At 41.6% G+C, this 26,873-nt stretch overlaps 1 protein-coding gene across 6 annotated transcripts in view; it reads left to right on the forward strand.

Moving 5' to 3' along the window:
* LOC137300495 (astrotactin-2-like) overlaps positions 1-26,873 on the forward strand; it is a 1,223,335-nt gene that overhangs the window by 1,165,354 nt on the left and 31,108 nt on the right. For 5 of the 6 annotated variants that reach the window (XM_067969574.1, XM_067969575.1, XM_067969578.1 and 2 more), the window contains 2 exons: positions 14,124-14,224; positions 19,538-19,721. In XM_067969574.1, the coding sequence (XP_067825675.1) occupies positions 14,124-14,224; positions 19,538-19,721 (285 nt within the window). Of the gene's footprint in view, positions 1-14,123; positions 14,225-19,537; positions 19,722-20,357; positions 20,417-26,873 lie in introns of those variants that run through there. The other variant, XM_067969577.1, reaches the window with a different exon arrangement.

The following is a 26,873-nucleotide window of genomic DNA, read 5'->3' on the forward strand; positions in this document are numbered from 1 at the left end:
TTCTTTATTCTACTCACCTACAAAACCACGACCAGCAAGGCACTTTTTTGATAATACATATTGAACCTACAGTTGTGAAACAAAATTGTAATAGTATATGCAACAAACCTATTTATCTTCCCCTAAAAACCTCATTAACCTTTCACCCATCAATGCCCTGTGGAGGTTCCTTCCATTTGCTGTAAAGCAAAATCATAAATTTATTCCTTAGAAACATATTTACGAATCTGCTGTACATAGCAGGCAGAAGAATTCTTCCCTTTACCCATGTTTTTTGGGCTGCAAAGTCCTTAACTTTTGCCAGCTGCAAATTCATTCCTTTGCTATTTTAACATGAAATCCTTTTGGGTTAACATTTCTGTTCAAAATAGCAGACAAAGGAATTTGATATAAATGTATTAAGCATTCATGCTCTGATGTTGCACGGCTTAATTTCAAAGCATATATATAAGTTGTGGAAATATTGTGATGCTGGGATTTTAAACTTGTCTTGCAATTGTTTAAGTTAATACAGAATGGTTTTCTGTGACCTCCCTTAGTGTTTCGACATATCAGTGACATATTTTTGTAAGACTTGTCAAATATTTAGCTCCACAGTGATATAGTCCTTACCTTTTTAATGCACTTCATCTTCTCCATATCATTTTTATTTGATTTTGCAGATGCAGACTGTTAATGGGCACGTCTTTTTTTAAATAGATGAGGTGCTTTGTTGCTCCCCTCCCAGTTGTCCTCTTTCCCTCTCTGCGCACAGCACTTCAAACTATTCTTCTCTGTCAAGACATTACAGCATCTGTTTATACTGGAATGCCAGGTATTAAAGGCTTGGATCTGCTAAACCCACTCCACTTCCTTATTATACCTTTGACCATTTTTTATCAATATTCTAGGCTTTTTTCACGCCATGTAGAGTCTTCTAGCAATTGGCCAAAAAGGAATCACCTTGAATAGTAATTAAACTTGGATGCAACTATCATTTTCATTATATTTATTTTTCACTCTTTTGTTTTAAGATCAGCTTTATGAATTATAATCAGTATAGTGTAATTAATGTTAATTATTAATTACATCACACAGTACCAGGCATAGCAGAATTTCTAAATATTTCCTGAATTCTCCACAATACACTTCTGGTTCATTATCTGTTGTGGGGCAATAACTGTGAGCTAGATATGTATATTTTCCATCCTTATTGGACCCAGCACTGTCAGTAAGCTATGGTTGGAGGTTCTGGTGGAGGAACAGCCATATACCATCTACATAGAGACAACCTTTGCATAATTCCACCAGTTACTATATCCTTGATGAATAGTTGACTCTTGTTTGTTCATACCAGCACAGACAGGAATGATGATAAAGTGCATCTTGCCTCATGTCCTGCCCTGAAGGGAGGGGCCTCGATAGCAGTTCGTGACTTAGGATAGAGACCATAGTTCTGTCTAAATGATATCTATCCCACTTGACAATTTTGGGATCAAACCAAAAACATCTCAAGGTGAAAAGAAGATAATGTCATTCCTCTTGATCAAATGATTCTCAACGTCCAAGGAGACAGCAATTGATAGGTTCACTGTGTTTCTTTGTTTTATTATCACATGCAAAATTTTGCAACTATTATCTGCTGAATATCTCTCTTTACAAATCTACCCTGGTCAGGATGTACCAGGAAACTCAACAATTCTTCCGATCTGAAGGCCAATACTGTCGTCAAAATTTGAAAGGCAGCATTGAGAGGGATACAGGCTGATAACTAGCACATTCCAGAAGTTCCTTTCGAGGCTTAAGGAGCTCTGTTACTGCTACTTGTCCCATTGTACTGCAAAATTAACTTCTCTCAGATGAAGTCTTGAACCTCTGCTCAGATTGTCCCCCATCACAGCACTTTCCAACCTGCCATAGACTGTGCATCTCTTCATACCTCCTCTTTCTCCTGTGTCACATGTGTTTTTATGTTCCAGGTGGGAAGTGGATCAGTGGTATATTAATATGATCCAGTGGTTAAAATCACTGTGGCCTCATACTGCCGCAGGAGGGCGGGAAACTAATGGTTTCCCACCAGAATCCCGTTGGCAGTTAATATCCACCGCTCCTCCCCACTGTTACTGTACAGGAGTAGTGAATGTGACCCTTTGCCCTTAACAAGAGACATTTTTCATTAAAAGATATCTCCTGCAGTAGCCTGCTGATATAGCAGCCAGTGTGACATGGAATGACAGGTTGCAGATTCATACTTGTAATTCCTTCCCGAGGGGATGAATGCCCAATCTCAGTCAGACATCTAGAGAAGGCAGCAACAGAAGGGCAAGGCACTTCTGCACAAAGGTGGAAGGAAGGAGAAAACCATAGTGACTCAACCCAGACCTTTCTCATGCAACAACCACCAGGCTTAACGGGTCATCATTAATGAAGGCCGGGGAGCATGTTTTCCCTCTTCCCCTCTCACCTAGGAAATGATGTTAGGTGATAAAGGATGTGATTGTGCCATTTAAAAGAAAATTGGAGAGGGGAAGAAAGTAATTCAAAGGTTAAAGTAAATGTAACTAAAGTGATTCTCCAATGGGTTAGTGGGTAAAATCACTGCGTGGTGTGGTCCTGAGCTCTGAAGACCTGGAAGGTGCGACTGTTGGCCTCAGCACCCCTGGCTGGGGAGGGAAAAATCAGTCAGAGTTCCAGGCCTAGAAAACCAATGATACTGCGCCTGTTTAAAGGGGTGTGGAGCCGAGTGGTGCAGGAGTGCTCCTCCTGGCTTCACATTAAAACCACGGGCTGCAGCAGGCCACCGCTCACCCCCTTCGTCCTCCCGATTGCTTCCTAAACCTCTTCCTGATAGCTGCCTCGACCCCTCCACCCGATCATTGCTTTGAACCCCCCCCACCAACTGCTGCCTCAACCCACCTCACGATTGCTGCCTCGACCCCCTCCCTTTCCCGATCGCTCCCCCTCCCGATCACCCCCTTCCTTCTCCTGATTGCCCCCCTCCCTTTCCAGATCACCGCACTCCCTCTCCCAGTCGCCTCTCTCTCTCCCTCCCTCTTCCGCAGCTGCCCAAAATTCAAATGGTGTTCACCGGAGAGCTGCCTTGGGACACCCAGCAGGCGTATGCTGCTCGCCGGTCTGATGTAAATGAAGCCTGAGGCTCAATATCGTGTGGGCCTTGGGTCTACCCATTCTGGCGCGAGGATGGATCGTTGTGCCCAATTCGCGCCGGCCAACCAATTCCTGGGCACCAGTTCTGATACAGTGATCTCTGCAAATGTCAATCCAGGACAGCACAATTTCAGCTGCAATACCCTCCACGATTGAAGAATCTGCCAACACTCATTTCCTCAGCGAACACATTAAGAACAAACCATTTGGCCGAGGCCTTGGGAAGACTGTTAGCATCGGTGGAATTGTACTCCAATCAGGAATCACAGACTGCAAGAGAAAAATTGGAGGCATAAAGTTTAAAATAAAACTTGTAAATGTTGCTATTTGCTTTTCTCTACCATTGGATTCTGATAAAACAACGAGGTTACCACTTGCAGCATTCACTGGTGCTGTTTTACTGAACCTGAAATATTTCCACGTGAAAAGGATGATGGAGACACCGGCTGAGTCCCCCTCTTCATAAACACCAGTGAGATTGCATTCTTATCCAGGCAAGGAGTGCTGATTCCTGACAGATTAATGTTTTATAAATCATTCCAATCAGTAAATCTGGCTTGGTTTTGTTTTCTTTTGAGACCTTGGCTGCTCGGGATCCAACAGTCTAATAAAAAGGGCTGCGAACAGAACGAGTTGAAGAGTTGACCGATCAGAATGTCGCTTTGTACTTGCAGTGAGATTTTTACTGGTACCTATAATCATGTAATCTGATTGGCTGCTGCTCAATCAGGATATGTTAAGATATGTTAAAGTATGTTAAAATATTTTAACATATCTTATGCAGCAGAATCCCCAGGCCGGAGGCACGGTTATCGTTGCCTCCCGACCAGATAGAGGGCCCGTGGGCCCAGCGCTGCGACCATTGCCTGTAATTGCTGAGATGCGGCAGGCCGCACTCCTGTAAGAACAGCAGGTCGCTCTTGACCTTGGCCAGGTAGTCCAAGGTCGACACACATCGCGTAGTGCATTTAACGCTACGCGCGTTATGTTGAAGTAATCTGTTAAGATATGTTAAGATATGTTAAAGTAATCTGATTGGCTGCTGCTCAATCAGGATATGTTAAGATATGTTCAATCAGGATATGTTAATATGTTAAAGTATTTTCTAAAAATTAGGACGGTGTTTTGGAGCAGTTGAGAGTGACAGTTGCCAGGGCCAGAGGCCCGAGACTCGACCTGCGACAATCTACAGATATCCTTGAGCTTGAAAAATATTTTTATGAAGTGAATAGAGGTTTCCTCCATTTGAAAGGAGTTTCTGCACTGATCAAGGTGAAGGATGTCAGCGGTGGAAAACACAACTTGTTAATCTAATTACCTATTCCTCTACTTCAACCTCACGAGCATCTACTTCAACACTGTAACATTACCTCAAAAGCAAATTACTGCGGATGCTGGAAATCTGAACTTTAAACAGAAAATGCTGAAGAAGCCCAGGTCTGAAACGTTAACTCTCTTTCCTTCTCCACCGTTGCTGCCTGCCTTGCTGAGTTTCTCCAGCATTTTCTGTTTTTATTACTGTAACATTACCATTTGCCACAAGAACCATCCTTTTTTCCTTTCCAATTGTTTTCTTTCCCAGTCTTTAGCTCATCATGCCACATATTATCGACTTGAATGAAAGGTCAGGCAGTCTGGTAAGGGTTCTTATGCTTTTGTGAATGCTGCTTGTGTTCAAATCCCTCCATGGCTCGCCCTCGCTATCTCTGTAACCTCCTCCAGCTTTACAACCCTCCGAGGATCTCTGCGCTCCTCCAAATCCAGCCTCTTGCGCATCGCCGATTTCCTTTGCTCCACCATTGGCGGTCATGCCTTCAGCTTCCCAGGCCCAAAGCTCTGGAATTCCCTCCCTAAACCTCTCCCCCTCTCTTTCTCTCTCTCTCTCTCTCTCCTCCTTTAAGTTGCTCCTCAAAACCTACCTCTTTGACCAAGCTTTAGGTCACCTGTCTTAATATCTCTGTGTGGCTCTGTGTCAAATTTTGTACGATAACGCTGCTGTGAAGCGCCTTGGGATGTTTTACTACATTAAAGGTGCTATATAAATGCAAGTGGTTGTTGTTGTTGCTGCTGCAAGTGCATGGGAATGGCACAAGCTGACTCACCTTCTACTCATCTCCACTCACTCCTTTCCGACCAGACCTGAGATCAGGAACTCATCAGTTGAGGTGTGAACACATATCCTTCCTTTCCATAATGGAATGATTTATTGTAAAATATATTGAGCTTGTGAAGGAGTGCCCACTTATAAACTGAATAACATTTCTTGTGGTAATTTTCTCTTGATGCAGTTGCGTGATATGTGGAGTTTTAAAACTTAATTCTCAAATAGATAAGAAGTTCCTCAGCATTGTTACAAGATTATAACAGTTATTTCATGCTATTGTAAAATGCAAGTGCTTTCATTGATGTTGAAAATACTAATTTATGCATTTTTTGGCTACAGCCTTAAAAGAATAATAATTAAACAGTGGGATATGTAGTTTATCTAATTCATGAGTAAGACCGTCATGGTTGATTTTTGTATCCACTCATGAATTCTTTGTTAGTCATAGGGTAAACTATCACATTGTTGTCCGGTTTCTATTCTCTATTCATGTTCCAACAACTTTGTTTTTCATGCATATTACAAGCTGAATAATACAAATTATTCTCCAATGGTTTAAAAAGGAAGTGTACTGCATAGAGATAAAATCATAATCAAGGGTTTGTAAGTCAGATGTGAGAGATAAGCTGGTACAGCCTTATCTGCATCTCTAATCGGTAGATGCGTCATTGGGTTTCCTTTGTTATTTTGTGTATTGCTTGAGTGGTTCTGCTTTTTGTCAAGTGAGAGTAGTTAAGTTGTGGTGCCTGGTGCTGCAGGAACAAAGAGTCCTGATTCATAGTTTAGATTGCGAGGGGATTAGCTGGGATTCGAACTGCTGGAGAATAGCAAAAGAACATAAGGCACTGATTTGCTTGATCGAAAGGAGGAGGGAGGGATCATAATTCAGCTCTTGTGCTAACGATAGGTGAATTAAAAATGATATTTGAAGGGAAGGAGCAGTATCATTTGTCACGGTATCTTTATCCTGTAATGCAATGCTGAATGTTATCACACACATAGATATTTGGCTCCTGCCCTGTTCAATGTGGCTTCTGTATATCAGATAGCACGATGCTTTAACTCATGATTTGGGGAAGTGAATGTCAGGAATATAAAAAAAGTTGAATTTGGCATTCCTTATCTAAGCTGTTTTAGCATGGGTGCCGCATGGGTGCCAGCCAGTCTTGGCCTCTTCTGTAACTCAAGATGTTACTTATTACTGGGCTTGGAAGCCTAGGGAATACACTTCATATGTACTCTGTTTCTAACCTGGCTTCATTGAGTCTTGAGGATTTCTAGCCAAGCAGATGAGTGTCTCCTCATATCTGAGGAAGAGGTTGATAAATCCTCATAAGTACTTTGAGTTTTATGTCTCTGTCCATTAACAAGAATCATTGGTCACTGATATAACGGGTTGCTGTCTCAGGTCACACTGACCCAGGGGCTTCAACCTTCTTTCCAACTCTGCAGTTTGTGGCTTCTGTGCTAACTCTTTGGTCACTCTGATTCTCTCAATTTCATGGCATTGTTTTTAATGTCTTTCCATGTGAAAAGTATGATTGTTAGCCCTTTTATCAAACATTATTGCAAGACTAGCTGGTTAACTGTTGAAGGACATTTTCTTCCCTTGTTTCTTACTTTCTCGATGATGATATTCCAATAGCACACTCAGAAAGTGTATTTTTAAGATAGTATTCCACCATTGCTTCCTCTCTCATTCAAGTTTCTATTTTCCATTAGCATTTTGTGTCTCCAGCAGATGCATTGAATTGGCGAGATGATACTGTCCAGATTATTATAGTGAGTTAGCTAAATAGCCAAGCTATTCAGTGGGCCAATCTCTCTCTGAAGACAATCACTGCACCCCACAAACATGATATATGGGCGCTGTTCTGCACCTATTCTTTATGGAAGATCATGGCCCAGATTTTGCTGTTGCGGGGCATCTAATGACGTCTGCCATGAATTGGATTTGCCCTTGCACATTCAGGTTTTTACATTTTTTGCGCGTCAAGTTGCTGGAAGTGCGAGCTGATAACGTCGCAGCGAGGGAAACTGGACATCTGGGACTTGAGTGAACAGGGCAAGCAACCGTCTATCTCCTGAACCAATCATATTGCAGGATTGAGAAATAAACAGCGCAGGGACTGAGAAGGAAGTGTAAATTAGAGTGGGTGAATTCAATGTAAAATCAGAAAGGAAAAGTAAAAAAACAGTTTACATTTAAAATTTTACATTTTAAAAATCTCCAACAACAATTAATACCTGAAAGAATGAGACTCTGAACTTGTAAGAGTTAATTTTCAGTGCCAGCAATTAATAATTATCGTGTCATTAAAAGGGGACTTAGACTTGAAATGACTTAACATTCTGTAGCAAGTTCAGCTCATATCTACCACCCAAATACAGGAACTTCACGCCATTCAATGCATTTCAGCGGTGAGGTAGACAGCGAGGTACAGGCTTGTAAACAGTAAACGGGTAGTAAGAGGATGGGGGCGGCTGATTAGGGGCCATAAAGGAGATCTACTCATGGAGGCAGAGGGGATGGCCGAGGTATTAAATGAGTGCTTTGCATCTGTCTTTACCAAGGAAGAAGATGCTGCCAGAGTCTCAGTAAAGGAAGATATAGTTGAGATACTGGATGGGCTAAAAATTGGTAAAGAAGAGGTACTTGAAAGGCTAGCTGTAAAGTAGATAAGTCACCCGGTCCGGATGGGATGCATCCTAGGTTGCTGAGGGAAGTAAGGGTGGAAATTGCAGAGGTACTGGCCATAATCTTCCAAACATCCGTAGATACGGAGGTGGTGCCAGAGGACTGGAGAATTGCAAATGTTACACCCTTGTTCAAAAAAGTGTTTAAGGATAAACTCAGCAACGATAGGCCAATCAGTTTAACCTCAGTGGGTGGAAACTTTTAGATACAATAATCCGGGACAGAATTAACAGTCACTTGGACAAATGTAGATTGATTAGGGAAAGCCAGCACGGATTTGTTAAAGGCAAATCATGTTTAACTAACCTGATAGAGTTTTTTGATGAGGTAACAGAGAGGGTAGATGAGGGCAATGTAGTTGATGTGGTGTATATGGACTTTCAAAAGGCGTTTGATAAAGTGCTGCATGGTAGGCATATCATCAAGATTGCGGCCCATAGAATATAGGGGGCAGTAGCAACATGGATACAGAATTGGCTAAGGGACAGGAAACAGAGAATAGTGGTGAACGGTTGTTTTCCGGACTGGAGGGAGGTGTACAGTGGTTTTCCCCAGGGGTCGGTGCTGGGACCACTGTTTTTCTTCATATATATTAATGGCTTGGACTTGGGTGTACAGGGCACAACTTCAAAATTTGCAGATGACACAAAACTTGGAAGGGTAGTAAACAGTGAGGAGGATAGTGATAGACTTCAAGAGAATACAGACAGGCTGGTGGCATGGGCGGACACGTGGCAGATGAAATTTAACGCAGAAAATTGTGAAGTGATACATTTCGGTAGGAAGAACGAGGAAAGGCAATATAATCTAGAAGGCACAACTCTAAAAGGGGTACAAGAACAGAGAGATCTGGGAGTATATGTGCACAAATTGTTGAAGGTGGCCGGGCAGGTTGAGAAAGCGGCTAAAAAAAGCATACGGGATCCTGGGCTTTATAAATAGAAGTATAGAGTACAAAAGTATGTAAGTCATGATGAACCTTTAAAAAACACTGGTACGGCCACAACTGGAGTATTGTGTCCAGTTCTGGGCACCGCACTTTAGGAAAGATGTGAAGGCCTTAGAGAGGGTGCAGAAGAGATTTACTAGAATGATTCCAGGGATGAGGGACTTTAGTTACGTTGATAGACTGGAGAAGCTGGGGTTGTTCTGCTTGGAACAGAAAAGGTTGCGAGGAGATTTGATAGAAGTATTCAAAATCACGAAGGGTCGAGACAGAGTAGATAGAGAGAAACTGCTCCCATTGGTAGAAGGGTCAAGGACAGAGGACATCGATTTAAGGTGATTGACAAAAGAACCAAAGGTGACACGAGGAAAACCTTTTTTACAGAGCGAGTGGTTAGGATCTGGAATGCACTGCCCGAGAGGGTGGTGGAGGCAGATTCAATCATGGCCTTCAAAAGGGAACTGGATAGGTACTTGAAAGGAAAATATTTGCAGGGCTACGAGGAAAGGGCGGGGAGTGAGACCAGCTGGATTGCTCTTGCATAGAGCCGGTGTGGACTCGATGGGCCGAATGTCCTCCTTCAGCGCTGTAATCTTTCTATGATTCTATGCTGTTTTCGTGAAGCTAACAGCAGAGAGGCACAACATGGACAGCAACTTTTGGATATTTAAATTTAACCATGTATTTGTCCCTTGCCTGAAGTTGCTGTACCATTTGCCCATAAATAACGGCGAGTGCCATTAGCCTCATTGTTATTTTGACAGTAAATTCTAGCCCCGTGTGTTTGAGATCCAAATGTTGAAATATCAGCATTATTAAATCAGAAGATATATTGATCCCAGCAACCTGCTGACAGCTAATGACAACTTTGACGAATTCCTGGAGAAAATGGAAAATAAAGAGCTGTCATCTTTGTGACTTGAAAAAAAACTATTTTCAGGGATCAGTGGAAAGTTCCAGCATCTTTTGCGGAGCTCCTGACCTGCAAAACCGGCAGACATGATTAGCAATCTGGTGCCCTTTTAACTCTACTGGGGAGAATCTGCAACCTTGTCGTAATGCTGTAGAGCTGTGGTAATAGCAGGGTAGAAAAGCATCTGATTTACTAACAAAAACATTGCTGAAAGAAAGAACTTGCATTTATATAGCACCTTTCATGACCCCAGGATGTCTCAAAATGCTTCAATGCCAATGAAGCAATTTTGAAGGGTTGTCACAGTTGAAATGTAGGGAAACGCAGCAGCCAATTTGCACACAACAAGGTCCAACAAACAGAAATGAGACAAATGACCAGATAATCTGTTTTAGTGATGTTGATTGAAGGATAAATGTATCATTGGATCTTTTACATCCACCTGTTAGCACAGGCAAGCATCTAGGTTTAACATCTCATTAAAAGTTGGCACCTCTGACAATGCAGCACTCCCTCAGTACTGCATTAAAGTGTCAGCCTAGTGGAGTTTGAATCCACGACCTTTTTACTCAAAAACGAGAGTGCTGACAAGACTGACACCTCTTCCAAAGGATTCACCTAATTTATTGAATACAAAATTGTTGCGATGAAGTGCAGGGAGGCTCTGCACAAGCTAAAAGGGGGCAGTCATCTTTGGCGTCCTTTGATTCCTCTCAGAGGTGTCTTGTTTTTTTGTTTGTGTTAACTCCAGACCTTGAGATTCTCAGGCTGAATAGGTCTTGAGAAAATTTCTTAGAAAATTATATTTTTGACTTTGGCTGGTTATCAAGTTTGATTGGTAAACCTAATTTTAGTTCTTAAACCCTAGAAATAGTCAGCTCAGTTCATTCCTATGATAAATGGTCTTCTTCCATTCTGCTAGACCAGTAGAATCTTTCACTCGCACATCTAAAGTTGGCACTGGAGGTAGATGCTGTATGTACGGTACCAGATGCTCTCTTGCAATAGATAACAGAGACCCTGAGAATTATTTTTTTCATTGTGACCTTATCAGTCTCACCTTCCCCTTTTATGCCAGAACCTTCTGACACTTTTGAAGAAGAACGTTAGGTATATTCTTTCCTCAGATGGAAGAGATGTGCCTCGACTTACCCTTATCCAGCAGTGACCTGAAGGTGATCAATCACAGGAAAGACATCTTGGTCAAATCGTACTTGAGTCGCATTCTTTGCAGTGTCTCCCTACAAAAAGACTTGGCGAATTTATGGGATTAAGGATAAAAGACACTGGGGTTGATGTTACCTTCCAACGGATCCTCAATGGAATGAAAATCGGGTTCTTTAATGGGTGGGTGATCCATTCTTCCAGATTACTGTCCAGGTGGTAAAGATGGAAATTTACCCCCAGGCTTCAGTGTCAAAACTATTAAAAGAAAGTCGAGTTGAAGGCAGTAATGTCATGCTGAGGTCAACAGTAGGTTAATTGCTGTTCATGAAAAAAGTTTGCAGATTGACCAGGAGCTGGAAATTTACAGACACTAAGCAATCCGAAACCTTCTATCACATGCAGCAGTTAACCTGTCGTTGATCCCAGGATTTACAGCAATTGAACTCGTGGCCTTAAAGACAGTTCCACTATAATATCATGTGTTATATAGTATAACCATCCTATTGGGAAAATAAATAGCCAAAGCTCCAACAGTGTCCAGTCATTCCTGTTGAAAGTGTGCACGTGTGGGCATTAGGTAAGGACAAGATTGGTCAAATAACTGCTGACGCTTATTGCATGGGCCAACACATAAAGAACAGGCAATCTTGAAGGGAAAAAATAAATAGTTGAAGGGAAAAAATTTGTAGGGCTACGTGAAGAGAGCGGGAGAATGGGACTAACTGGATTGTTCTTACAAAGAGCCGGCACGGGCTCGATGGGTCGAATGACCTCCTTATGTGCTGTAACCATTCTTTGATTCTATGATCTGGTAAAATACCAGAGTGGGGGAGGGGTGGGGGTAGGCACACACAGAACCGTACCCCAACTTGGCTCACTGCCTTCAGGAGCAGAGAGCAGAAAGGGAAAAAAAATTGGAAAAAGTGAACAGCCATCTAGTACATCAAAACCAGATGTCCAAAATACGGCACATTTGCTTCTGAATTTTGCCTTCATAGAAACAAGATGTGCACTGACTGGATTTGCGTTGCACAGGTGGTCAATATTTTGAATAACCTTTCTTGAATTTTCCTTGAAATTTTAAGTGATTTTCTTTTTTAAATTAATTAATTTCTTTATTTCTCTGAATGTAAAGATTGAAGTGTGTCTTTCCTCAAGCTATGAGTGTATTTGTCCATTTGTTTTTCCAAATGAAAACAACACGGAAGAAAATTTTGGAGCCTTTTTGAAATAAAGTTTCATAACATGGGGTAGATTTTTTATCCGCAATGAGCCTGCCGTACGTCCAATACTTCTAACAGGCCCTCGAAGTGGACCGAGCCTCATTAACATAGGGCAGATGGGCTGTTGGCAGAAAATGAGGGCTCCAGTGCAACCTACTGGCTATGGACCGCCGCAATATCGGGCAACCCTGCAGTCCTCTGGGCCTGGAGAAAGGTAGGTGAGGAGGCCCGTTCTCACGAGCTGGGGACCCACTGTATCAGTAGCCCAGGTTATTTTTCCGGAGCCCAGAGGAGCATTCCTTCTCCTTCTGACCTCACAAAAATAAATAAGCACTTACCTTTGAACTTCTCGTCGACTGGACCACGAGCTGATAATGGGTGGAGTGTGTATGGCACATGCTGTGCCCAGTTGAGTCCTCAAATGGTATTGGGGTCCTATTGATGTCATTGGAACCCAATTTAAATACCTGAATTATCTGTGCACTTGCTTCAGCTGCCTATTCCAAGGAACTCGACAAAATGGCCACAGTCTCAGCAACGGCGATTTTTTGGTGCAACAACGTCCCATTTCGTCCAGGCAGGTGGCCTTTAAATCTCCCCCACACCATTAGTTTACTACCAGGGGATAACCACTAGCGTGATTATAACAATGATGTGGAGATGCCGGTGATGGACTGGGTTGGACAAATGTAAGGAATCTTACAACAACGGGTTATAGTCCAACAGTTTTATTTGAAAACTGTTGGACTATAACCTGGTCTTGTGATTGTAACAAGTGTAAGTTCTCCAGATATTTTTATTTTTATCGGTGTTTTAGGTGTAAGGGTTTCAGTATACGTTGCCTGAAGATATATTTACAACTTCAACAAACAAATATCGATCATTTATATATCTTTATAAGCATTTTGGAGCACTGTCTTTTTATGTCATTTTTCTTACACTACTTTAATTTAATTTTAATAAGTTCAGAGGAGCCATTTTCCTGTTTTGCAAAACAAGGTAATATTCACTCTGAGTAACATCAGCACAGGCTAGAAATATATCCATGTGCAAGTAGTGTAAGAGATTTGTTTGCCTCCCATTTTGAGTCATCTTATGCCATCTTACCACCTGCTCCCAGCATCTCTCGTCTTCATCGTCATCTTCTTAAATGCCAGTGACTAATTCGCAAGTATGCCCAAATCATGTGCTTTCATTCTTCAAGGAGATTTGAGCCAGACCACAGCACTAGGCCTTTTTCCATGTGACCACAAACAAGCTGACTAAAATGCACTTCCTTATACAGCTTTTGCTACCCATATAGTTACCTGATCAAGCAATAACCTAAAGACACCTTCTAACCAATGTTTCTTATTGTACGTATGCTTATTGCCCTCTCATTTTTCACCTTCTTTGGAAAAAGTGACGTGTTAGCTCCTTGTTTAGCACAACAAGGATATCCTAAACCTCTGAAAATAATAATGATGATGGCTCAGAGTAATAATAGGTTGTAATTTAATAGATGATGTTAGGAACCATGAAAGCTAAGCTCGAGTGCACTATAAATGTCATCTGACCTCAGTACAGTTAACATTTTTTTTGTAATCTTGATCAACTTGATTTCTAATGTCTCAACAAAAGCAATATTGATAATGGTTAAAAGTGACAGCAAAACTGAAGATTGTGCGGTTGTAGTGATATCATCACTGGATAACAGTGTTACCAGGCAATTCACAGGAGCCTATTATAATGACAATTATTATGGAGCTGGGAAGTAAAATTACAGTGCCATGGAGACCACAGAACACATTACAATATACAGTATAATTTAATAATCACACAGTTACATTTAGTATTATAATACATGCACGCGTGTCTCACCTTTATGGCCCCCCTTTGAATCTCCTTTAGACTCATACCTGCCGTGTGCTCTCTTATTGTTTCAGGTTTACGCTTTATGCTTTGGACAGTAGAGGGAGACGCTCTGAGCCAAGCACTGTCACCATGAGAACTTCCTGCCCGCTGATTGATGACATCAAGGCTGAAGGTAAGTTTTCTTTTTCAATATCCTTTCAAGCAGACACTTTTGATGAGCTGTGTTATTTTCTGGTTGATATTGATGCACAGCTCCAGTGTATGGGCATCACGGTGCCCACCCAACCTGTGTGCCAGGCTGTGCACTCCAAACAAACAAAGTCATTTTTATTGGATTTTCCTGAAAATTTGAAGTGATTTTCTCCTTAAAATTGATTGCTCGTTTGCTAAAATGAAAAGAGCTTCATTCTCACTACTGTTAAAACGTTACTGTAGCTAATTTCTGTTTCTGTTTTTTTATTACCTTTTTCTGTTTTTAATTCCTGTTCCTTTTTTGTTTAATATTTTCTTTTTTATGTTTTCACATTTCCTTTAATGATATTTTTCATACTGTTATCACTTTTCACCTGACACCAGCTCCAGACAAAGATACCTGGGATTTATGGCTAGAATCGACTTCACTCTATGCAAAACCATCAGAGTAATTAAACTGTCTTAACTTGTAGAAACACAAATTAGATAGTTCTTTGGTGGGGGGGGTAAATATAAATAATCAATATTTTCACTCTTTTCTTTGATTTTTCTCAAGCGGAGACAGCTTTTTTGTTGAAAACTTAGGTGAAAGGTCTAGGCTGAACACCACAAAGTTGGCTGGAGAGAAAATGAGATAAATTTGGATGTATTGATAAGGTGATATGACAAGGTGAGTAGTAAGGGGAGCAGAAGAGAGCGTAGTTGAGCTTAGCAATCACTTCAGAAACCTGGATAACGCTTGCGGCAATTATCAGTGACTTTGAGACCCCCAAGTGACTTAAGATGGGTAGCAACCTGATCTCTCGAGCACTCCTTGTGTTCTTGTGTGACAGATAGTGTAGGAATGGATGAGGTAACCAGCACTCCAAATTTGCTCTCCCCTCCATGAAAAAGTGCCATTTCTCCCCCCTCCCCACGCCCCTCCTTGACGGCGTGAATGAGTTAGGGAACTCATTGTGGGAGGAATCTCCTAACATTACCTGTCATTAGGAATTGTCTCTTCAAGTCAACATTAGCCCTAATTCTGCACAATGACCAGAAGTACTAGCTTTACCTCTGGTCCTAGCTTATTCAAATGAAACATTTAATAATAACATTTTGAAAATTGGATGAACTATTTACAATTCATTTTAATAATCCTACCCTTAAAACAGGTGAAATGAGTCAAACTCACAAAAGCTTACTTAATTCAGAATGGCAGTGACTTTGGAGGCAGAGATGTTTTGTGCAACAAGTACTGTTGTGTCACTTCTCCCTCCCTCCTGTCTGTGAAGTTCATTGAAGATCAAAGGTTGCAAATTAGACTCATTCAGAACAGTTTCTCTGAAGGAAAATACCCCCCGAAGTTGAAAATTGGTGAGCCTCCATAAATACCACAACCGTACAGACAATATCATTGTCGCACTGTAGCTCTTCTTTATGACTAACACATTCAAATCTATGTAGTAAAATCTTATCTAACAATTTCACAGACTGATTTGTGAGGTTATTTGATTTAAGCCAGATTCTTTCCAGGAATTGTTACATTTAGGTATTTTCAAAAGAGGGCAGCTAGTCATTCATCATCTCTACTGCTTGGTGTCTTCAAGATACTTGTCTAAAGAGGCAGTGAAAGAAATTAACCATATCACATGAAACTGACAGGCTGTTTTGCCTGAATACTCCCTTTCCATTCTCACCAAACACAAGCTAGAAGTGTTATTTGGATTTTGCCCTTTTAAAGGTAACGGCCCCAAAACCTTTCACCGTTTTCAGCATTTTTACAGTGCAAGATTGGCACGGCATAATTTTCAAGCCTTTTCCCAATGCAATTTGCCCCAGAATTGATGTGCCCTAGTTCCCAATCCATGCTTGGGCCTCCTCACAATCTGCCCGCTAAGCCTCCAAAGAACTCATTCACATATGTTAAACTAAAACCCAGTGGTTTTGGAAATTATGCTTTCAGTGCAGGAGGTGTAACATAGAGTGATATAAATGAGGTGTACCCATCACCCGTGAAGTCAGAGACTGGCAGAATTGTGGAAGATTTGAGCCTGAAATGTGCAGAAACTGTTAGAATTGATTACTGGGAGATGGGAGAGAGTCTTTGAAGCTCTATGTTTTCATGGCTTTTCACCTGAGCAGTAATAGTCTTGCTTCTGACCGCTTATGGGACTGTGAGACCACCAAGATACTTTTGCCTCCACCCACAGTGAGAGGTTTTGAGAAGCAGGTATGGCATTCCAAATAGGCATTCATTTGTTTACCATTATAAGGGAAGGGGGGGAGGGAGTAGCGGAAGAAGATGGAGGAAAGATGCAATAGGAAAGCTGTGCACCCTACTGCGTGAAGACTTGCAGCCAAGGTCATCTGCCTGGACAGTTCTGCCTGTGGCTGTGAAGGTCATAAGTGCATTCAACGTTTGTAGCACTGGATCATTTCAGGCAGCCACTGAAAGACCTGTGTAACATCAGACAGGGATGCTGTCCAGGCATGTATTCATCAGGTGACTGACACACTATTCCAGAAAGTTAGGAAATTCATCTAGTTTGGCATCTCAGCAAGGCAGCAGGGTGCATTAGATGACACCCACTTTGCTTTGCAGGCTCCTAGAGTTAACCCTCTCAACTTCCTGAATAGAAAGGGCTACCACTTGCTCAATGTCCAGATTGTGTGTGACATGATGCAAACAATCCATCAAAACAAAAGCAAAATACTGCAGATGCTGGAGATCTGAAATAAAAACAGAAAATGCTGGAAACGCTCAGCAGGTCAGGCAACGTCTGTGGACAGAGAAAATAAGTTAACGTTTCAGTGCTGATGGAAGATCATCGATCTGAAAGGTTAACTGTTTCTTTCTCCACAGATGCTGCCTGACTTGCTGAGTGTTCTATTTTTCTTGCAAAACCATCCATGTTTGCTCTTAGATTGTTTGTCCTGCATAGTTTGACTAACTTAATTGAGTTATTTAATGAAGTAACAGAGAGGGTTAATGAGGATAGTGTGGTTGATGTGTATATGGACTTTCAAAAGGTGTTTGATAAAGTACTACAAAATAGACTTGTTTGCAAAATTGAAGCCCATGGGATTAAAGGGGCAGTGAATGCGTGGATACGAAATTGGCTAAGGGACAGAAAGCAGAGAGTAGTGGTGAACGGTTATTTTTCAGATTGGAGGGAAGTGCGCAGTGGTGTCCCCCAGGGGTCGTGTTAGGACAACTGCTTTTTTCAATGTATATTAATGACCTGGACTTGAGTATACAGGGCCTAATTTCAAAGGTTGCAGATAACGCAAAATTCGGAAATATAGTAAACAGTGAGGAGGATAGTAACAGACTTCAGGAGGACATCGACGGACTGGTGAAATGGGCAGACACATGGCAGATAAAATTTAACGCAGAGAAGTGTGAAGCAATTGATTTTAGAAGGAGGAATGAGAAGAGGCAATATAAACCAAATGGTACAATTTTAAAGGGGGTGCAGGAAGAGAGAGACCTGAGGGTGTATGTTCATAGGTCTTTGAAGGTGGCAGGACAAATTGAGAAGGCTGTTAAAAAGGCATACAGGATCGTTGGTTTTATAAATAGAGGCATAGAGTACAAAAGCAAGGAAGTTATGCTAAACCTTTAGAAAACACTGGTTCGGCCTCAGCTGGAGTATTGTGTTCAATTTTGGGCATTAGACTTTAGGAAGGATGTCAAGGTCTTAGGGAGGGTGCAGAGGAGATTTGCTAGAATGGTACCACGAATGAAAGACTTCAGTTATGTGGAGAGACTAGAGAAACTGGGGTTGTTCTCCTTAGCGCAGAGAAGGTTTATGGGAGATTTGATAGAGGTGTTCAAAGCCATGAAGGGTTTTGATAGAGTAAATAGGGAGAAACTGTTTCCAGTGGCAGAAGGGTCGGTAACCCAAGGACACAGATTTGTGGTAATTGGGAAAAGAACCAGAGGCAACATGAGGAAACATTTTTTTACGTGGCGAGTTGTAATGATCTGGAATGCACTGCCTGAAAGGGGGATGGAAGCAGATTCAATAATAACTTTCAAAGGGGAATTGGATAAATACTTGAAGGGGAAAAATTTGCAGGGCTATGGGGAAAGAGCAGGGGAGTGGGACTAATTAGATAATCCTTTCAAAGAGCCAGCACAGGCACGATGGGCCGAATGGCCTTTTTCTGTGCTGTATCATTTTATGATTCTATGATTCTAGAGTTGTTGACTATTGTACCCTATACAACTTGGCCACCTAAAAAGCAGTGGGCATGAACATTCCTGGGGAGGTGACCCTAGCTGCTTTGGAGGCAGAGCAACATGAAGGAGAGCATCAGGATGACTGTTACTCTGATAATTCCTCACTGCCTGTTGGAATGGGCATCAAAGAACAGCACATCAATGAAGTGGTTTCATCTGTTTAACACAGTCTAACTTTGTCACCACTCTCAAAGCTACTGCACCCTCACCTGCAAAAATACAATAAATTCTTCAATCAAATACCCATCCTGGAACCTCACATGACATCCCTGCAAGACCAAGCAGATCTTAATCATCTGATTGAGATCTGCACAAAATAATTCTTTCCTATGACTATAAGCTCCATGAATAACAAAGCACAACGTCAGTTTGTGTTCTCCTTTAATATAACGAACTCCAAATTGACCATAAGCCAAACTACATTTTCCTCACACCGTGATTTTCCTGGATTACTAAGCATGTTCTTCCTTCTCCTGTTCTGATGGTTCTCCCAGGTGCAACCTTAGGATCAATATCACGAGAGATCGTTGGCTGTTTCTGTAGTTCAAAAGTCTCTTAAAAGACCGAGGTGACCCTCCTCTCCTGGAAGGGAAACTTTGCCAGCTGCATCTCTGGAGCTTGTGCCTGGGAAGCCTGGTGTTACCTCCCAGGTGCCACCTCCTAGGTTCCAATTGTGTGATGCTCTGAGGGGAAAGACCTGGATGCCTGACATATGGCATTGTCATCACAGTTCACTTCTTGCCATCGCCATTCCACTGGGCCCTGGATCTGTGTCCCTGCCGATCTGTGGCAGGAGGTCAACTGCGTTTACTAAACACCAAAGAAAGTACTGTGAAAATACTTGGTAGCATTATAAGTGCAACTGGGTCAATCCTTGTCATGGAAATTGTGTCCGAATATGGCAGTACTTACCACCGCCAAGTAAACTCATCAGTGGCCCTCACAGCCCAACATTAGCTGGATGAGGAAATTAGCACTCAGAGGGCTGATGTGTGAGTGGATATTTCACACTCGGTTTGCGATATGATATCAAAGCTGTTTCTAACCCTCATATGTTTTATGCAGAAATAGCTGAGATGATCTACAGCCTATTTAATGGCTACACCAGTGGGAAAGAGCAGCAAACCGCCTACAACATGCTGATGGAGATCTCCTCCCCCATGGTTTACCGAGTGATACATCACTACAACTCTCACTATGAAAAATTTGGAGACTTTGGGTGGCGCAGTGAAGATGAACTCGGTCCAAGGTAACCCGTTTCTAATTAATAATGTTCTTTATTTACAATGCGTTTACAGTGTCAGGCCTACAACACATGTTAAAAATGCATGCCAGATATCCTTTCAGAAAATGTACAGGAAACCAGCACCCTTTCTCTGGAAGAGGCATACCATTTATATAGCTGCTGTACTTGATCTGAGATGCTGGACGAATAAATTGCAGCTCCTAAATCATGAACGTAAACTTGTGCAGATCTCAAGCACCAGCTCCTCTGCTGCAACCCATCCGGTTTGCAGTGTGCATCTACAGTAGCTAACAGACCTTGACGTGCCACATGTGACTGCCACAGCCATAGAACACCAGATAAAGTGGTTAATGCCCCGTCAGTTAACACCACTGAAAGGGAGCTGAATGAACATCTGGTTAAGAGCAGGCTCGAGGGTTACAAGTACAGATGGAGATAATCATATACTGTGAGAAATGTCATGGTTCATGCTGTAGGAAATGTTCTGGTAAAGGATAGATGATAAAGGAAAGAAGATTTAATAGATATTCAAAGTTTTGTTTCATTACCTTATGGAGGGACATGGGGAATCCCTGTGCGAGCTTTCCCGAATTTTTGTCTAAGCGCATTTCCTTTTCACTATCTTTTTGCTGATTTCAGATTGCTTCCCAGCCTCTCACTTACCCTGTAAGTCTGGTTGGAATTGACAGAAAAGTAAGTCAAAATAATTGATACTTAAAATTATTTTTACTAATCAGCCATCTCGTGCAAATAGGACACCTATCGGAATCAGAGGCGGTGTTGTAACACTCAAGTTCCGTAGTTTACTTCCCTTCGATCCCTGAACTCCAATGTTACATCCTTTGTATTTACCTGGCAGGCTGCCCTCATGGTTCCTTGGTAAGCGCACTGTTTAGGGTAGAACTGAACCATACAGACAGACCAAGAAGATCCCAGGTTTGATGCATAGGAACAGGAGTAGGCCATTCAGTCTCTCGAGCGTGTTCGCCATTCAATTAGATCATGGTTGATCTGTATCTTAACTCCATTTACCCGCCTTGGTTCCATATCCCTTAATTCCCTTACCTAACAAAAATCTAACAATCTTAGTTTTGAAATTTTTAATTGACCACCAGCCTCAACAGCTTTTTGGGGGAGAGAGTTCCAGATTCCCACCACACTTTGTATAAAGAAATGCTTCCTGTCATCACCCCTGAATGGCCTAGCTCCAATTTTAAGGTTATGCCCACTTGTTCTGGACTCCCCCACCAGAGGAAATAGTTTCTCTCTATCTACTCTATCAAATCCTTTAATCATCTTAAACGCCTCAATTAGATCACCCCCTTAATCTTCTATACTCAAGGAAAGACAAGCCTAGTCTATGCAAACTGTCCTCACAATGTAACCCTTTTAGCCCCGGTGCCATTCTGACGATGCCTGCGCTTTGCTTCGTTAGCTAATCACAAGCAGGGCAGGAGTAGGGCTTCGACAAGTGATTTCAAAAGTTCATTCTGAGTTCCTGGTACCAGCAGTATCCAATCCCCATGCTGGATACAGCACATGGGTGGATGTCAGGCAAGCACAGGAATGAGTTCCGCTGTGATGTCCCCCATGCTTGAGTAGCCTCACGACACTATCTACCTCTCACGCAAATGGCCAGTTAGACAAGGTCGAAGCGTGCAGACGATGCCTGTCAAACATTACTTCAGCATAGGAACAGGAGTCGGCCATTCAGCCCCTTGAGCCTGCTCCCCTTTTCAATTCGATCATGGCTGATCTGTACCTCACCTCCATTTACTCGCTCCTTCAGGGGAGAGCGGGAAAATTACAGGGGTGGAGGGGAATTGAAAAACAGAATAATCTGTCATCGATATATAAAACTACAGCAATGGCATCACAAATAGCTTTTACACTCTGTTGCCAATGCCATGCTCCAGTTATGTCAGCTGCCAGGACCCCAATAAATCTAGAAAAAAAAACCTCCAAGGCTGCAGCCTGTAAAAAAAAATATTTGAACCCAGTTTCTGTTGGCTCTTTTTTTTATCACCCAACAGCAAAGTAATATTTCTTCCCACAGCAGGAGACACTTAGTGCACCAAAAAGTTGATGTTAAACTGGTCTTCAGCTTTTCCACCTCGCACAGCTGCCAGATACAGGAGCGGTGCTGAAGATTTACATACTTAATGTTATCAATAAAAATGCTCAGCGAATGAGAGAAGCTACTGATCTCAAGGCTGAAACCCAATCTGAAAGTTCAAATAACGTTCATAGACTGCTTGAGTTTTGCCCTCACAGTTTGACGTCTCCCAAACTCCTCGATTAAATCACAGTTTTGTAATCACTCTCCGCTATCTATTCATCTGTGTGCAATTTATAGGAGACTGTAAAATGTCAGTAAGCAATAATTGACAGTCTCTTGTACTGTCGAGGAGCCAAGGATGGGAAGGTTGATTGAAGGATGAGACCATAGGTGGAGTCCATTATTGTTGAATGCAGCTGATTGGTTGTCACCCTGACATGTGCTGAAGCAGACTGTGGGGGTGTCCTCAGTCTAATTTAGGCGTATAAGCCAATTTTGCATTTATTGCACAAAACCATGTAAATGCAAGCTGGACAGTCAATATTGATTTAAAACACGAGCAGATCTCCCTTGGTGTTGCTCATAGGTGAGTCCGCGTATATGCTTTTTTATAACAATTTTATCAACAAAGTGAGACGGAACTTGTGACAGGAACAGTGTTACAGGAAGTAAGTGTGACACATTAGAAGTATGAACTATATGCAACAACAACCACCTGCATTTATATAGTGCCTTTAATGTTGTAAAAATGTCGCAAGGCACTTCACAAGAGTGTTATGTCAGTCAAAAATTGACACCGAACCATTGAAAGAGATATTAGGACAGGTGACCAAAAACTTGGTCAAAGAGGTAGATTTTAAGGAGCGACTTAAAGAAGGAAAGAGAGGTGGAGAGGTTTATGGAGAGAATTGCAGAGCTTCTGGCCTAGGCATTTGAAGGTGCGGCCGCCAATGGTGGAGCGATAAAAATCGGGGATACACAAGAGGCCAGAATTGGAGAAACACAGAGTTCTTGGAGGGTTGTAGGGCTGGAGGAGGCTACATAAATGGGGAGGGGGCAAGGCTGTGGAGGGATTTGAACACCATGATGAGAATTTTAAAATCGAGGCATTGTCAGATTGGGAGCCAATGTAGGTGAGTGAGTACAGGGGTAATGGGTGAATAGGACTTCGTGCGAGTTAGGATACAGGCAGCAGAATTTTGGATGCAAGGTTTTTAAATTATTATAGATGGATTGTCTGGAAACAACTGTTAGTAATGTTGCCACAGAATCACACAGCACTGAAGGAGGCAACACAGCCTCTTGTATCTGTGCCATCTCTCTGAAAGATTTATCCACATCGTCCCATTTCCCACACACTTCCAATTTTTTGTTTTTCAAATGTTTATTCCTGTCCTTTTTAAAAGCTATTATGGATTTGGTTTACGCCACTGTTTCTGGTAAGGCATTCCAAGCCCAAACAACACTCTGTGTTAACAAAAATTCTCCTAACCTCTCCCTTCATTCTTTTAATGATTATCTTAAATTTATGCCGTCTGGTTACCAACTCACCGACCAGTAGAAATAGTTTCTCCTTATTTACCTTCGTAATTTTGAACATTTAACTACACTCATACGAAATTCCAGTACTATTTTACTGAAGACATTAACCAGTTTATTTTAAAGTGACTCTTCCATTAAAATAGCAGAGAAGGGTTTGATACGAATGCAGTAAACATTCATATGGTAGCATTGCCAATAGTCATTTCAAACCTATATTTTGTTACAACACCAACAGAAGTTGTATCCTTGCTACTGCGAGAATAAACAAATCAAAAATTTAAAGAATTCCCAAAGGGAAATCTCTGAAACAATACAAAAGAGTCCGGGAACTAAGAAATGAAGCCTTAATTGTCTGAAGTTTCCATTTGACCTCAGCATTTGGCACTGAATGAGACAATATTAGCACTACACTATCTATACTATTCAGGAGATATTTAGTAGAACATTAGATCTTTTTCCTTGGCTGTAAAGTCTTTATCTCGCTTAACTACTTTCTGAAAGTTCTCCAAGTTGCATGCGTATCAGCTGCAATTCTTTGCTCAGCAGACGATGGTTTCACGGGCTTGCCTTTTCAGAATGTGCATTTTATAAGGTCTGTTGGGAAAATTACTTTTCAAAAGGATATCAAACAGCAAATTAGGCACAGCGCAACACGACACAAAACAAAAACATGCAGGGGAAATGATTGGGGATGTGCCAGTGTCTTGGCTTCCCCGTTATAAAATCTATTGTGGTCATTTATTACCTCAGCCTTAATTTTCCCAAACAACATAATTTTGGTCACTAGGTCACTACATCGCACATTTAAAGTTTTCTCCACAGTGCTCTGAGTGGATTTGTTTTTTTCCTTCAATGTGTTGTTTTACATTGATATGATTTACATTTTACACAACACACAAAATATATACTATACAGTTCTTTGTATTTTATACCTAAAAATGCACAAAATTATTAAATAAAGATGAGGAGAATAAAATGCTTTTTTTAATGCCCAAGACAACAGGAAACATTGTAAAAGATGTATTTGAAAAGCAGAGGAGGTTTGTACTTGAAGAAAGCAACAGATTTCTTGGTCGGTTTTATAGCCTAGAAATTGCATTGCTCAGTAGCCCAATTTTTCTCCAGTCCTCACCAGCAGGCTGTCGTTAAAGGCGCTATATAAATGCAAGTTGTTGTTGTTGCGCAGCGCTGGCTTTATTACAATGAGGTTCAAGGCCCAATATCTGGGGAGCCTTGGACCTAACCATTCTGGGAGAGGGTATTTACCCTTCACCCACCCACCCCCACCTGCCCAAAAATGGGCACTCCTGAATTTTTGGGCCTATACATTCACATGACAACAGTTAGTCAGAAATGTTAAACAAATACAAAACAAAGATAAGCTCTCTTTCCCTTTGTCCCTATCTTATAAAGCTTGTATAATTCATTGTTCAAGTAACTAGCCTTTATTTTCCATAAGCCAAAAATGATCTTCAAGCTCCCTCAATGGATGAATGGTGTGCTGTTACAGAGCCAAGTAGCCCCACAAAGGTTCCAGATTTGATCACTGTGCTGTGATACATTAGCTGACCTTAGCCAGGCCAGTAATATGGCTGCCACAATTGGTCTTTCACTCTTGGAGTAGGAAAAGAAAAATATGAGGCAGGGTTTCCACATCTGATCACTGGCTCTTCCTGGAAAGTATGCATCTATGGACGTCGAGTGAGGACAGAACTGGCCTTGGCTGTGACACTCTCCAGGTCAAATAGCCTGTCAGTATTCACTGTTCAGGTTTATTGGGGCATCTGGCAATGTGCAACCATATCCCAGAAAAATTGGTAGGATCTGAATCTGGAGACTGAAACCAGCCCTGCTGTGCTGAATACTTAGGTCATAAGTCACAGCTTTGAGTTTTTTATTTCCATTATGAGTTGGCTCAGCAGCCCTGACCAAAACCACAGAGTGGCAACTGCCTTCACCAAACAGTCAGTGTTGGTTTGCAACACCGCAATTTTATTTATTTAAAAATTATACGAAGAGCATAATTGATTTCCATTTTATATTGAGTGTGGGAACAGGAGATCAATTCTCTCTGCAGTCTGCTTCAAAAAAAAGGGCTCGTTCATTCTATCTTTGGCTGGGCAGAGCTTGTTTAAGTTGTCAGTGGTGAAAAATAGAAACAAGCTTTTGTGAGGATTCCCATTCTTCAGCAGCCAGCTTTTTTTTTGAGACATCTTCCCACTTTTCTGCCTCAGAGTGGGTCAGATACGATTATGAAGATAAGGAGCTGGAGGCTTGTAACTGAAGAGAGTTTGGACACCAAGAAACTAGAGATGGGTGAGCGACATTTCACGGGCAAGGGATGCTACCACAAGTGGCTATAAAGGCAGACAATATAATGTTATTTTAAAGGAGATTAGAATAATATTTGAAATGAGGACAATAAAAGATTACAGGGAAAGGGCAGTGGAATGGGATTACTGTAGACAGCAATAGCTGAAGAGCTAGCACCTGTATAGACCAGCTGAATGGCTTCCTTCTGTGCTATAAACTCTAGGGACTGAATTTCCACAAGGGTCTCCCGCTTGTCTGCTGTAACTTTAGGGGAAGAGCTGTGGAAAGCCTGCAAAAACGGCAGGAGAACCCCTCGTGGAAATTCACCCTATTGATTCTACGATTCACTGTTCAATTCTCGCTATATCTGTTTGCCACTGCTTATTATTAAAAAGAGATGCATCATTTTTGATAATGTCCACTAGGTCATTGTGAAAGATAAGAAACAGAAAGTGATCCACGTATACTTCTCTGAGGGATCCCTACATAGGAAAGGTAGAAAAAATATGGACCAAAAAAAATGGATTTTTGTCTCTGTTGAATTTTTAACTTATATTTTGTATTGATAGAAACAGCATGTAAGGGGTTAAAACGCAAGGTCACACAGGATATTTCTCAAATTAAAAACCATCAGCTCAAAAATCAGACAGGTTGGCTGCAGTGGGCTTCACAGGTGCAAGCTGCTTCTGAAAGCATCTGAGATGCCTTAATTGTTTGTGATTAGATACACTGCATTCAATGACATACTTCATTGCCATTGCAAAAGATTAGTCATCTATTCAATATTGATAATAGAAATGCTGCTTTCTATGAATGGCTGTTGACCTAATGTAATTCTGAGAGAGGCAGTAGTCTATTGCGTTTCATTTCTGCAAAACTTCAAAGGGATTGGCATTGTATTTGTTGGTGTCCAAACTCTCTTCCATTACAAGCATCCAGCTCCTTATCTTAGTAATTATATCTGACCTACTCTGAGGCAGAAAAGTGGGAAGATGTCTCAAAAAAAAGCTGGCTTCTGAACATTGGGAATCCTCACCAAAACTTGTTTCTATTTTTCACCACTTACAACTTCAACATGCTACTAAGGCTCTGCCCAGCCAAAGATAGAATGCATAAGCCCTTTTTTTAGCAGACTGCAGAGAGAATTGATCAGCATCAGCTTTGTGGCCAGAGAAGAGCTATATGTTTTAAGTTCGTGCTGGTGCATCAGAGAAGCTAGGCCAATTTGAACCTACAGCAAG

This window comes from Heptranchias perlo, chromosome 31, assembly GCF_035084215.1.
Source record: "Heptranchias perlo isolate sHepPer1 chromosome 31, sHepPer1.hap1, whole genome shotgun sequence".
NCBI classification, from domain to species: domain Eukaryota; kingdom Metazoa; phylum Chordata; class Chondrichthyes; order Hexanchiformes; family Hexanchidae; genus Heptranchias; species Heptranchias perlo.